Source organism: Barbus barbus, assembly GCF_936440315.1.
Source record: "Barbus barbus genome assembly, chromosome: 31".
NCBI lineage: Eukaryota > Metazoa > Chordata > Actinopteri > Cypriniformes > Cyprinidae > Barbus > Barbus barbus.
In genome coordinates this window covers 2,880,370-2,895,207 of record NC_136759.1, presented here as the reverse complement: position 1 = coordinate 2,895,207, position 14,838 = coordinate 2,880,370, and the positions used below count along the sequence as shown (strand labels likewise).

At 35.6% G+C, this 14,838-nt stretch overlaps 2 protein-coding genes across 2 annotated transcripts in view; both read left to right on the top strand.

Moving 5' to 3' along the window:
• LOC306851007 (claudin-19-like) overlaps positions 1-14,838 on the top strand; it is a 564,676-nt gene that overhangs the window by 12,551 nt on the left and 537,287 nt on the right. The gene's annotated exons all lie outside the window — the stretch shown is intronic.
• The window catches only part of LOC306851487 (guanylate cyclase soluble subunit alpha-2-like), a 44,985-nt gene continuing 37,481 nt past the window's right edge, over positions 7,335-14,838 (top strand). Inside the window, exons 1-4 of the mRNA XM_079387765.1 lie at positions 7,335-7,431; positions 7,647-7,708; positions 9,104-9,207; positions 11,157-11,977. Coding sequence (XP_079243891.1) covers positions 11,453-11,977 — 525 coding nt within the window. The 5' untranslated portion in view covers positions 7,335-7,431; positions 7,647-7,708; positions 9,104-9,207; positions 11,157-11,452. The remainder of the gene's footprint in view (positions 7,432-7,646; positions 7,709-9,103; positions 9,208-11,156; positions 11,978-14,838) is intronic.

Sequence of the window (14,838 nt, the reverse complement as noted above, 5' to 3'; positions counted from 1 at the left end):
GGGAAAAAAACTGAATTGCAAGCTATAAAATTAGATTTGCGAGATAAAAACTTTCAATTGTGAGCAAAAACTCTACAAAACTTTACATTTCATATTTCTGTTTTTTGTTCCCGCCATGAAAAAAATGTGATTGCAAGTAATTCTATGTAAAATTTCACAAATGTACATAGTTTTTTTAAAATTTTTCAGTTCTGATTTTTTTTCTCATAATTCCATCTTTACATATCACAATTCAGTTCAAAATAGAATTCAATTCAAATTTCATTTTCTTGCAGTGGTGAGTTGTGAGTAAATCTAAAACTTTTCTTCTAAGGATTGCAAATTAACATCTCAACTGAGTTTATAGAAAGAAAGAAAAAACTCAGCATTGTGAGATAAACTCAGAATTACCAGAAAAAAAGTCATTATTTGTTAAACCTTTTTTTTTTTTTTCAAACAAGCTTTCATAGTTTTTAGCTTTAAAAAGGACAATCATGTAAAGTTAATTTTGCTCGTCCAGTTACAGGCATGATTTGTATTTTATGTAACTGCATCAGGAGAGCAGCTGTTGTACTGGGGTCAGAAGGACAACAGGACTCGGTCTGTAACAGCAGATGAGCTGATGTTTCTGAGGGTGTTAAACAGCACTCACACAGATCGCTCGGGGTCACAGGTGATGGTGGAGGTCATGGTGATGTGACCTCACAGCTGCTATAATGAGTGTTTTATTGTTCAGTCATGAGGCATTACAGACATTGACACACACAAATAATTACAACACGGAATGGCACAATTTGTCACGCAGCGCTACACAGACTGGCAGCGTGAAGATCTCCATTCGATTTACGAGGCGTTTCTCCAGTAAATGTCACACACAGGTAACACAGCTAGCAGTTTGTGTATGTGAATGTAATTTGAGCAAATTGTGATTATATAATTAACGAGCTATACGATGCATTTGTAGATGCTTTTGCCCCAGTCTTTATCTTAATTCATTAATGCTTCTTTTTGTAATCTTACATCAAAACAAAATGATAACAAATGTGATGAGTAATTATATATTTGTCTATATATATATAATGTATATTTTAATTTTTTTCTTATTTTACACACGCACACATATATGCATGTATGTGTATATAATATATCCATGTATGTATAAATGTAGGTCAAAAAAAGCTTGAAACGGCACAAATAGCATGAATTGAGTGGCAGGACTATCAGTTCTTGAACAGGTGCTCATGGAAACTTGTTTGGAAACAGTTATTTTTACAATTCTGCTTACTGATGCTACTGGAACAGAAATTGCATGCTTTATCTTTAATGATTAATTTGAATCCACTTGCTTAGATTGTCATTGTATCCATGCACAATAAATGTTAAATAATATTTTTTCAGTATGTTTTTAATTTTATTTAACAAACAAATGGCACTGTATTAGTTTATTTATACTCAGTCAGACAGGCATGAGGCTGTTCCCGTGTTAATATGTGAATAAAAACAGGCAGAACGGGGAAAGTGGGTCAGACTCAGGAGCAGAAAGAGGGATGCTGGGAGAAGAGTGAAGGACGAAAAGAGAGAAGGAGAGAGAAGAGAAATATCCAGAAGGCATCGGAGGGAGAGAGACGCGTACAGTCTTCAACCTTCACCCCTGCTAACATGACCTGACTGTCTGTGTCTCTCTCTTTCTCTCTCTCTCTCTTTCTCTCTCTCTCTCGCTCTCTCTCTCTCGAGGTCCTGCACTCTCTCTACATTGTGGATGAACAGAGCACTGTCTGTGAAGGGTTTTAATTATCCAGGTCAAATCAAATACACATGGTTTTAAATTATTATTTATTATGTGATGATGTTAAACATTATAATATTATATTTAGATAAAGAAAATAGCATTACATCACTTGCTCAGCAATGGATGCTCTGCAGTGAATGGGTGCCGTCAGAATGAGAGTCCAAACAGCTGATAAAAACATCACAATCATCCACATCACTCCAGTCCAAGCGTTATTATGGATTATGGACTCAGATTTGGCCAAAAGTAACGATTTGAAATTAAAAACATCTTATTGATGGATTTATTTTTTACAAATACGCAGCTTTTGTCTTCTCCAGATGTTAACTGATGGACTGGAGTGGTGTGGATTTTTGTGATGTTTTTATCAGCTGTTTGGACTCTCATTCTGACGGCACCCATTCACTGCAGAGCATCCATTGCTGAGCATAGAATTTTAGTCTTTCTGCTGAAATTGAATCATAATTAAATAATCTCTTAAATTCTCATTCATGCTCTTGACAACACCACATGTGAGTGCAAAAATATAGGTCACGAGATTCCTAAGGTGCTTTTGTCCATCTATGTAGGCCCATTGATGTTTTTCACCCCTTTTCATTTAATGCTTATAACAATCACTCCATAACATGCTTCTTTGTTTGGGCTTTTCACAAATACCTGCATCACAAAGCACCCAGAATTAATTACAAATTTACTCAAATTCAGATTAATACAGGCCTTTTTTGATTTCTAGACATCGGGATATTAGAATAATGCCCAGTGCATGCCATTACAACAAGGTCAATGTAACCTACAATCTCTAGAGTAATTACAGTGCCTATACTTGCAATGTTTAACACGGCCACTGTGATATAAAGTGAACAGCATTGCTTTGCATTCTCTCTCTCTCTCTCTCTCTCTCTCATAGGAGGGTGTAGAGGCTTTTTGCTGTATGTTAACCGATTGGCTGTTTCTTAGTTCTGTGCGCGCTGTACGGTGGAATAGCCTATTTCTCGTCTTTACGCGCATCTGGACGCGACTCTCCCCGCGTCAAACCCGATCATGAGGTCTCCGGGGGTCTTCATCGGACTACGGAGCTGCTGGGTCACCGACGGGATCCGGTAATACGAACACCCCGCTCCATCCCACCCCACACCCACGCGGATAGAATCTGGGTTTTGCGCACTTGGCGCTGCTGCTGCATTCACTCTGCCGCGCGCGAACCGGTTCCGCGATGGTTCTGTGTCGCCTGCGCGTCTGATGACTCCGCCAGCACCGGCTGCAGCATGTCCTCGCGGAAGATCTCCTCCGAATCCTTCAGCTCCATGGGCTCGGACTACCTGGAGAGCCCCGGGGAGGACGGAGAGTGCCCGTTCTCTCGCGTCTTCTGGAACGGCAAGAGCCCTGTGGAGACGCTCTCGTGTCCGTTCGAGGACGCGGCCGTCAGCAGGAGGCTCGCCCGGCGTAAACGCGTCAATCTGGACTCGCTCGGGGAGAGTTTGAGACGCCTCACCTCACCGACGGTACCGAGCCTTACCTTACAACCTTACATTCAATTCAGCATGTACCTGTCTGTGTGTGTGTGTGTGTTCATCTGCAAAAAAACAGATAACTCGGTTTTAAACAATTGAAAAAAATTATGTTTTTTCATTGTGCGTTCCAGTTAATATCAATCAAACTCCAGTTGGGTTATTTTGATTAGGTTAAAAAATAAAAACATGATCACATAACAAAAAACATGATTTTGTATGAACAGACAGCACTTATGGGCTTTTGCATCTGAATTCTTCATATATACACAGAGATGTGTTCTTAACTATCTATCCACACACACACACACACACACACAAATGCACATGTACATATATACGCAGATGTGCTCCTGCTGTTTTCTCTTCAGAAACTTAATGTATAATGCACAAAGTTATAGTCCAGATATATATGATGTGGGTGTTTGTATAAATATATAATGTATATATTACTATAAATATATAATTGATGCACATTTCTGAAGAGAAAACAGTGTAAATACAATATATACAATTATTATATTATTTTATGTGATAGAATCTAGAGTGTAGTATGTGTATGTATGTATACATATATATATATTAAAATCACATGATATATAGTGTGTGTTTATGTATAGATCGATGGATAGATAGTAGGCTATACATACACATAGAGTGTATATATGATATTTTAAGGCATAAAGCATGTTTTCCTTTTAAAAAATCATAGAATAGACTTGCGTGTAGTACAGATAAATAGATGGATTGGTGGTATCTATCTATCTATCTATCTATCCATCTATCTATCGTCACAAGAGAATTTCCATGGTTACTTGAAGGGTTGAGAACATATATGAACTATCACCAGTGAAACACATCCACTCTCTCTAACCATTTACACCAGTATTACTAGTCTAGATGCAGTTAGAGTACTGATGATGATGATGGATTTGACTCGGTGCATGAGAGCGGATTATACGGCTTGTAAATCTCCTCCAAACAGCAGAACCGGTGACAGTGCAGATGTCTGAGAGCCCGATCCCTCACACTGTCTTACATTCATTGTGTGTGTGTGTGAGAGAATGGAGAATCATTGTAGACCATGTGGTTGTTCAGGCCTTGCTGTGTTGTGTGTGTGTGTGTGTGTGTGTGTGTGTGTGTGTGTGTCAGCATGTATTCTTACATATTCATCATGTCTCATGTGTAGAAAAGAAGAGTGTGTGTGTGAAAGGGCAGGATAACCTCTCTGTACACTGGTCCCTGGTGCGTTTGGGTCTCAAAGAAACACACACTGTACCGCAGAACCGCGATAGCACATGCATCTCTGCATCAGAATGTTCTTGTCTTGAGATTCACTCCAGTGGATTTACTGTGTGTGTGTGTGTGTGTGTGTGTGTTGTACTAGGCACTTGCAAATGTGGTTCATAGCAAACCAACTGCTCCAATGGCATAAATCCAGAATGTATGTGCGTATGTGTGTGTGTGTGTGTGTGAGTGAGTGTTTGTTTTTAAGATGGATTATATGTTAACACCAGCTGTATACTGACATAAATGCTTGTTTTTTTATGCACTGGTCAGTTTTGAGATTTTTCTTCCTTAACATGTCTTCTTTCAGACTAGCACAAGAACACATTCAAAACACACAAGTGTTTATTTTATTACACTTTATCTGTTTGCATCTGTAGATGTTGATTACAATGCACATCTTTACATGCATGTAACTTCTCTTTTAAAATTTTAATGTTGAATAAAAAAATGTTAACATTTTACAAGCTTTCATTTGTTAATATTAGTTAATTACCTTAGTTAACATGAACTAAAAATGAAAAAACCTTCTAAAGCATTTAGTTAAGGTTAATTCCAACATTTACAAAAAATATTACTAAAATCAAAAGTTGGATTGGTTAATATTATTTAATGGACCTGAGCTGACATGAGCAAACATTAAGTATTGTTAACTAATGAAACCTTGCTGTAAAATATTACCATTTTTTGTCAACTACAGTGTTATGTACACTAAAAGAAATTTGGTGTAAAAATAAATTTAATTTCTCAAATTGCTAGTAAATTTCACAATTAATTACAAAGAAATGGCACGTAACATTTAATTATGCATGATATTTCGAAGGAGAATGATTGAAATTGTATTTTGTTGTAAAATGTACTCCAATAATCCAATAAAAAATTACTTAACTTCAATTTTTGTTTACTGTGTACACCCAAAAAAAAAACAATTCTCACTCAGAAATTACTAGTAAATTTTACATTTAATTCCAAAGAAACAGCAAAACACAATTAAACAAAATTTAGAAGTAGAATGACTGAAATAGTATTCTTGTAAAACATACCCCAGTAAACGTATTTACAACTTTGAAAAAATATTTTTTTTTTATTTATGCATGTATTTATTTACAGTGCATGACAGGTTGTTTAATTATGGCATCGGCATCGTCTGATCGTCAGTATTTTCTGTAGTTTTCACTCACGTTCTTTTAAGCGGCAGATGTTTGCATGTCAGTTAAAATCATGTCTGTCTCATTTGGGGAATGTTCACTGAACGCACACTAACACGCTCTTTAGAAGATAACATTGATCCTTTGTTTTTTGAGTGTGTTCCACTGAGTTTATAGAGCTCTGCAAACAATGAAAAGCTCTGTTTCAGAAGCTAGCCAACTGCCTACAGACAACATTTTAGGCAACATAGATACTCCTCCTGAAGCAAAGACTGATCCCAAAGGTAGATGGTGACTTCATGATGCTTTCTGTAACTAGTTTAAGTCGAAATCTAAGATATTGTTGCATGCAGGCAATCCCAACATGCATTGCAGCAATGCTTTTGAAAGAGGTCTTATTTGATCAAACATACAGTAAAAACAGTAATATTGTGAAATATTACAATTACAGTTTTCTATGTGAAAATATATTCAAATGTAATGTATTGCTGTGATCAAAGCTGTATTTTCAGCATCATTACTCCAGTCTTCAGTGTCACACGATCTTCAGAAATCATTCTAATATACTGATTTGCTCAAGAAACAGAGTAATATTCATGCAGTTCTGCTGCTTCATTTTACTTTTTTTTGTGGAAACTGTGATGCATTTTATTTTTCAAGATTCTTTGATGAATAGAAGGTTCAAAACAACAGCATTTATTTGAAATAGAAACCTTTTAGAACATTATAAATGTCTTTATTGATAATTTAATGCATCCTTGCTGAATAATAGAAATCATTTCAGATGACTACACAAAGCATGAAGAAAATGAAGCCACTTTAAAGACCATAAAGATTTTTTTGCACTGTGACATTATTTTCACAACAATCAAGGTGATTTTCCCCCAACTTCTCATTAGCATAATGCGTTTTATTGTAATTCTTATGATTCTCTGCAGTGTTACATTATAAATCAGGTTTAATTTCTCCAGAGAGAGAGACTGCTGTGAGCTCACTAAAGCAGATTTGGCCAGGTAAAGCTGGATTTGAGCTATTAAGAGCTTTCCTGAAATGAGGAGGATTTTGATTGGAATATTGTTGCCGTGGTAGCGAGATAAAGGCAGTTGATTGGATAGGGCTTAAGGGTGTATTCCATTACAGGTAGATCAGCACTGTAAATCCCTTTAAAAAGCACCAAATCACACAAACATGGCACAAACAGACAAATCCAATAGAGACTATCGGTTTAACAACACCTTTTACCAACTTAGTTTAATTAGTTAGAACTTAAACTGCATCTCTGTGGAACTTATTACTGAAAAAAGTGGCGTAGAAACAATTTTCAGAATCAGAAATTGCTAGTAAATTTCACAATTACAAAGGAATGGCAAGTAAACACTAAAGTAGTAGGCTATGTTGTTGTTAATTATAGTTCTCCAGTTATTTTTGTTTTATTTACAACTTCAGAAAAAAAAAATACAGTAATTTTTAATAGGCTATGTGCAACCAAAGGAATCTAGCATCAATTACTTTCCATTGAGAAAATACGTTTTTTTAAGCGACTGCATGTAGTTTTATGGATTTTTGCGACTTTGTAGCCCCCTACGGTTAAGCGATTGGAATTCACTGTCGTAAATATAGGCTACACGTGCATTTGTTGTTGCCGTAAACCAATCCGTTGTTTTCGCGGAATTTCGCACCTGCTCGTCAAACTTTTGAAGTTTTGAAACTGAAATTTCAGGTAAAAACACAAAAAATACATACAGTTGCTTTAACTTTTGTTTTTGTTGTGTCTGGTGTCTTTTGACTCCGTTTGAATTAGATCCCGTGAAAGGAGCAGTGTTTGGACAGGTGCGATGAGAGTGCTGTTGTTTACCAGTTAAATCGTGTCTTTGTAGTGTCACTCGTGAATATGGGTCGAGCAACTTCTGACTGCTTTGTTATTCTTCTTTTTAGACCCAGACAATTCAGCTGGCCCTGCAGAGAACAGTGGAGTTTTACAGACAGAGGGAAATAAGGTAATACATCCACAAAGCCATAGAGAAATACGATATCCTTTATGTTTATGTTAAGAAAATAGAGTTTCAGATCTCAACAATGTCTCAAATTATACCAAGATACTAAAGTCTGCGATCAAAATGACAGAAGTCTAAATATGTAGACCACCTTATTTTTAATGTGCGGGACTTCCGGTCTGATTCCATTCAGTTATTTGACCTATATTTATTTATTTGTTTACTTATTTAACCAGGAAGGTCCCGTTGAGATGCAATATCGTTTCTACCGATAGTCCAGGTCAAGATAGACAACAAAGTTACAAAGAAATACATATCACCACACAATGAACAAAGACAAAACACAATTTTCTAAAAACAAAACAAATCCTAATCAGTTATTAAAACATGCACACTGTTCTATATATACAGAAAACATATTTTTCAACATAGCGAGAGATGGTACAAATCCCTGTGGAAAAACAGTGCTGCTTGATATTGCAGATTGGTGTTTGTTAACATATGATTATGATAATACATTAAAATTATAAACATGCTGGTTTGTAGAGCAAATATATTGTTATTCTTGCCTGGAAGTCTCACACATTCACAGAAAATTGTTAACCTCTTCATCGCAAGATAAGGTGGATGCTCTTCCAATGCAGTATTTTGACACCAAATTCACATTTAAAACGAATTAAACTTCATGTGATGCAAAATAGCATAAAGTAACCAATTTTGAACACTACTTTTTAGGTTTTTGTCAAAAGTTGTTTGTAAAATGTGTCCTGTTTTCTTTACAATAAATGAAAATAAGTGTGATGGCACGCATTATAAAGCAAATCTCACCTGTCTATGTTTTTATTTATTTTATTTGATCTCAAATTGTTTTGGACAGTTTTTCATTTGAAGTTGAATATAAAAGTATGTCTAACTTTATCCTCATACAGTACACTCATGTAAAACGATACGATAGAGCAAATCTTTTTTATTTTGTCTCAAAATGTAACTATACTATCATCCACGTATATTCTATATAGTAACTATATTATTATCACCCAGCTCCAATCTGCTAAATGTGACTAAAAGACTTTAAGATATGAATATATTATAAATGTTAGCATCATGATTTTCTGTAAAGCTGTTTTGAAGTATTGTGAAAAATGCTATACAAATAAATTTGACTTGACATGCAAACATTTAGAAATGAGTCCAAATACTTTTTATTTCTATTTTTATTCATCGATAGGAATATCTTAGAAAGGTGCAATGCAAATTTAAATGGATGAAATTAAGACCTTCAGTTCTCAGATATGAAGGAGGAGCCTTTGAGCTCTAATATTTTCTTTTGATATTTTGGTTACCCTTTTATCTACTCACACCCTGGTAAATGTTAATTAAACTCTCTTTCTCTTGCAGTGGACAAGAGTTTGCACGAAGCTTGTCAGATGATCAGAAGTGTTTTGTTTGTGACAGCCAGACTGACATCTCAGGAATACTGAAATACACAGCAACTATTTTAGGTAAGTACAAACTAGGGCTGCTCAATCAATCGAAGAAATCTAAATCACAATATGTCCTTGTGCAATTATTAAACCTTAAAATGCTGCAATTTAATTGAATAAATACAGTATATGTCATGCATGCCTCAGAGTAATATATGTGCTTTGCATACTCAAGCATGCATGGGACTTTTTATGTTGTCTCAGTAGTTTTTTGCCTGCAAAGTGGTTCATTTTTAGCATGCATTGACAATATAAAGTGCATTATTTTGTATCATAAATGCAATATGTCTCATGATTTTGACCAAATCGTGCAGCTGTAGTGCACGCGCACACACACACGAAACGGCAAAACTTTGACCTCAATACACACTCACTGACACTTTCCTAAAAACTCCCTCCATTGCTGCAGTCTCCATTCCCGAGCTGTTGCTAAGATACAAACTCTGCCATCCCTAATAAGAACACGTTTATAAATAAACCGCAATGAGCCATTTGAACTGAGCCCTGCCCAGCTAAACCGACTGCGCATCTCGCTTTTATGCAGCAGAGCCGCAGTGTTTCACGACGCGCTTGTGCTGCAGCGATTGATTATTTTGGTAATCGATGGTTTCGCTGGGGGCCAGACCTTTAAACTTTCCATCTTTATGTAAAAGCAAGTTTATAAAACAGATAGTTCTCTTAAATACAGATCACATGAGTCGTGTTCACTCCGATGTAAATGTCAGTAATAATCTGTGACTGTATGTTATATGTTAAAAATGCTGCTATGTTTATTAAAGCAATAATCCACTTGATGACGTGCCATATTACCTCTCAAGTGCTGCATTGCTTTTACTCAAAGGTTACTACATATTACAAATATTAATTTGTTTAAATATAGGCTACACCACTGTTCAAATGTTTGGGGTTGGTAAAATTTTTTCATGTTTTAAGAAGTTCTCTTATGAAGTCTCTTAAGCTTGTTTCTGCTATGGAATAAAAAAAAATTTAAAAGGTAATTGCAACTTTTCTGACACTTTTTTTATCTCACACTTCTGCAAGTTTACATCTCACAATTCAGAATTTTATTCCTCTGAATGTTTTTAATCTAAAGTTTATTTAGAGTGTCACAATTCAGGCTTTTCTCGCATTTGCAAGTTTACATCTAGCAGTTGAGTTTCTATTTTAGAATTATGAATTCAGAATTGTTAGATAAATAGTTGCAATTACCTTTTCATGTTTTTTTTTTTTAAATCCAATAATAGAAACAAGCTTCCATACTTCTGCTCACCAAGGATTCATTTATTTGATCAAAAATACAGTCAAAACAAAATAAAGTTATGATATATTATTACACATGAACCTTAATATGCTGATTTGCTGTTGAAGAAACATTTCTGATTATTATCCGATTACACTGATTTTGTTGAAAACAGTTGTGCTGCTCAATATTTTTGTGGAAACTGTGATACATTTGATTTTTCAGGATTCTTTGATGAATAGAAAGTCCAAAAGAACTTTTGTAACATTATAAACCTTTACTGCCACTTTTGATCAATTTAATGTATCCTTGTTAAATAAATGCAGTAATTTTTTGTTGTTAACAACTGTTTCTTGAATTCTCTTCTGGGAACAGTAATATAAAACAAAAAGCAGTTGTGCAAATTTAGAACCCACCTCAACCCATCCCACCCCACCCCCTGGTAGACTTAAAACTATTTTTTTATTTTTTTTATAAATAAATATTTTTTTTATATATATATATTAATAGATAAATAAATAATAAAATATTTTTAACAAAGATAGCAATAATTTATTTTTAAAATATATTAATTGTTTAACAAATATTTAAATTAAAATATATTAAATATTTTATTATTATTAGTGTTAATTATTTCTTAAAAATTTATTTTGAACAGTTTTGTATTTTTTGTTTTTTTATTAAAAGATTAAGCAAATTGATAATTTTTTTGCATTATTTTTCACAGGCGTGGACTTTGCCGACATCCGCGGCCGATTTGGGGAGGAATTCTTCGGTCTGTGTCTGGAGGAGAACGAGAGGGTTCTACGAGCTCTCGGAGGAAACCTGCAGGACTTCTTCAATGGTTTCGACGCACTTCTAGAACACATCAGAACGTCCTGCGGCCGCCGAGCGTCGTCCGAGGCTCCTTCTTTCCTATGCAAAGACGCTCCTCAGGAGAGCGAAGAGACCAACGCGGAGAGCGACGTGGGAGGGACTCTCCTCCTCCACTGCTTCAACCCCGATCCTACAGTGGGTGTGGCCATGCCGGGTTTAATCCGGGCTGCCGCCCGTCGCATCTACCAATCGGACGTTTCAGTGGAGGAAGCTCCTTCCTCGTGGCTACACACGGCCAATGAGGATGGCGAGCTCTCGACGGACTCCTCCCCCTCTTCATCCCCATCTCCGCCCTCGTCTTCATCTCCCACCTGTTTGTCCTTCCTCATTCGAGAGGTTCGGACTCAACCCGCATCCTCGTCGTCGCACACCGCCGCCGCTTCTCGTCAGCTGTCGCGCTCGCCTCTGGATTTGCGCATCGGTCTGAGCACGTTTTGCCGGGCCTTTCCCTTTCACCTGGTTCTGGGACCCAACATGGAGGTCCTGCAGGTCGGGGAGGGGCTTCGGAAACAGGCCAAGAGCGACCCGCACCGGACGCTCACCTTCAGCAACAGCTTTGAGCTGGTTTCTCCCAGAATCCCCTGCTCCTTCCAGAACATTCTGCTCCGGCTGTCCACGCCGTTCACCATTCGTACACGACCAGACGGCTCAGCACTCGACAGCAGAGAGAAGGTAAGAGAAGTAAATTATGTGAATTTGTGTTTGTTTTGGTGCGAAACATGCTCTTATTAAAGGGGTCATATGACGATGCTAAAAATAACATTGTTTTGTGTATTTGGTGTAATGCAATGTGTTGTTATTTTTATTTTCTAATTTGTTTGGCTTCCTAAAACACCAGTGTGAATGTAATTTAGACTGAGACAGTATCCCACAAATTTAAAGAGGGATGAGTCTAGTGCTGTCAAACGATTAATCGCGAATAATCGCATCCGAAATAAAAGTTTTTGTTTACATAATATATGTACGTGTACTGTGCATATTTATTATGTAAATATAAATACACACACACACAGTATATATTTTGGAAATATTTACACGCATATACATTTATATTCTTATATTTCACATTATATATAAATATATTTAATATATAAACAACATATTTTTCTTAAATACATACATGCATGTGTTTGTATATATATAGCCTATATATAATAAGTATACACAGAACTCACAAATATATTATGTAAACAAAAACTTTTATTTTAGATGCGATAAATCACGATTAATCGTTTAACAGCACTAGTTGAGTCAATTCACTGACTTTTAACAATAAATTGAACGATAAAATATACAAATGAAGTACAAATGAAAATTTTGTACATTTTCTTTTTAAATATTGCAGTAAATATCGTATCGTGAGATTTTGATATCGTAACATCCCTAGTTTACGCAGTTTAAGGTTAACAAACGCATTTTCCACATACCGTATATTATTGTAGCTCCTTGCTTTTTGAAGCGCGTCGATATTTACAAAGCTTATCATTTTAAAAAGTGCGGTGTGCTCTGATTGGCCAGCTATCCAGTGCGTTGTGATTGGTCGAATACCACTAGCGTGTGACAGAAATGTTACGTCCCTTACCGTATATGGAAACACAAAGCGACTACACAACATGTAACATTTACAAAGATGAGAACTTAGTTTTAGTCACAACAACATGTGTTGGATATTAGTTTGGCCGCCGGCCGGAGGAGGAATCCAGGAGCTCCAAACCCATTTGTGTTCACACCAACAACTCTTTAACGACTTTACCTTAATAGAGCGACCAGTTATGCGCCGACACCACAGCTTCACGCACCCTATGAGAGAACAGAGGGAAAGAAATAAACAGAGCAGTACAATACAACAAAAGGAAATACCAAAAGAAACGCTCGTAACATGTACTAATTGAAGCTACGTCATATTTATGCCAGCAATAATTTGACCAAATACATGTTAACCCAGCAACACTGAGCTAATTTAAGATTTAAAGCCGCTTTTGTATTAAATAATACATGATTTTACATGAATTCAGACTATTTTGCAATCTGTTTGAGTGATTCATTACAATGAACCGACTCCAGAATTATTAATTCCCAATTTGGGCCTCATTAGTTCAGATTCTAGCCAACAGAAAATACCAGACACATGATTTGTTTTGCTGATTGGTTAGAAAAAGTAATGCTGTGAGTACTTAAATTAGAAATAGCTTTATTAAATGGTAAAAAAATATATATATAATAATTGTAAAATAGCTTTAATAGTTGTGTCTTATGCCATTTTCGAGTCCTTCTGAGAATATCTTTTACTGTCCACTTTTATTGTTGACGAAAACTATTAAAAAAAATTTGTGTTAATTGAAATAAAGCTGATATAATATTGAAAGCTGAAAAACTTAACTTAAATGTAAATTTTGAAATGTTTCCTTGGCAGATAAGTTGAAGTACTAAAATTACAAACTGGAAAAAAACGAATTTTAAAAACAAAACAAAAATGACAAAAGCGCATAAAATACCCAAAATTAAACTAAAATGAAAATATGGTGTTTTTTTAGCACTGGTGCAACAAAATATGTATCAAAGTCAACTCTCATGGTTTTGAAACGGTGAAAATGCATGAAAGCTAATCAACATTTACAGTGACCCACATGTAAATCAGCTTGCTTCATAATCCTTTAATTGGCTGGAAGAAAATCCCAGGTCTCCCACTAATGATTACAACACTGTGGTGGTGTTCGTGTCCGCTCGTCTCATAAATACGATCGTCCTGACATGACTTGAAGGCAGCGTTAGACAGTGGGAACGTGTCCTAATTACAGAGTTTGCCATCTCTGAAAGCTGTTGCCAAACCCGCAGGAGTATTTCCTAAATCTGCGCAGATTATTATGAAATGATTTGGACAGAGATGCAGCTTATGTTCTGATGTGGTTCACCCTGGAGAGGAGCTTCACCAAACACACAGCTAGAATGGGAATAGAACAGACACCACCTGCCGTAATGAAATGAGAAGATTTGGTTTGTGTGTTTAGGCTCAGCGCTGGCAACCGGAAGGTCGCTGGTTCGATTTTCATGAGGAGCAAATCATGAGATATCAAGATACTTCACTAAATAGATTTTTAACAGTAGTTTGTAAAGCATTAAATATAGATGTACGTAATACATCTGCACTGCAAACGTAAATGTTTAAACATGTAAAAAATGTGTTGATTTGACAACTTTATTGAATAATTGCTTTGCAATCTCTATGGAGAAAATTAATGGGAACCAAGACTGGTTTTGCGTCAAAACCCAGATTTAAGTGTCATTGAATCAAACACATTCAAATGTAATTATAAATAAAGAATATTCAATAATATATAAAGTTGAGAAAATTTTATTTTAGTATCCCTGAGATACTATTAGGATTTTTATTAATATTTTAAATATTAATATCTATTGTTCATTTGTTGTTTTAGTGATTTTGTCTTGTTTTTTAAAATTATTTTTAAATGACTTATTTTTTATTTTATTAATATTTGGGATTATTTTTTTTTATATATATTTTCTGCTTTCTT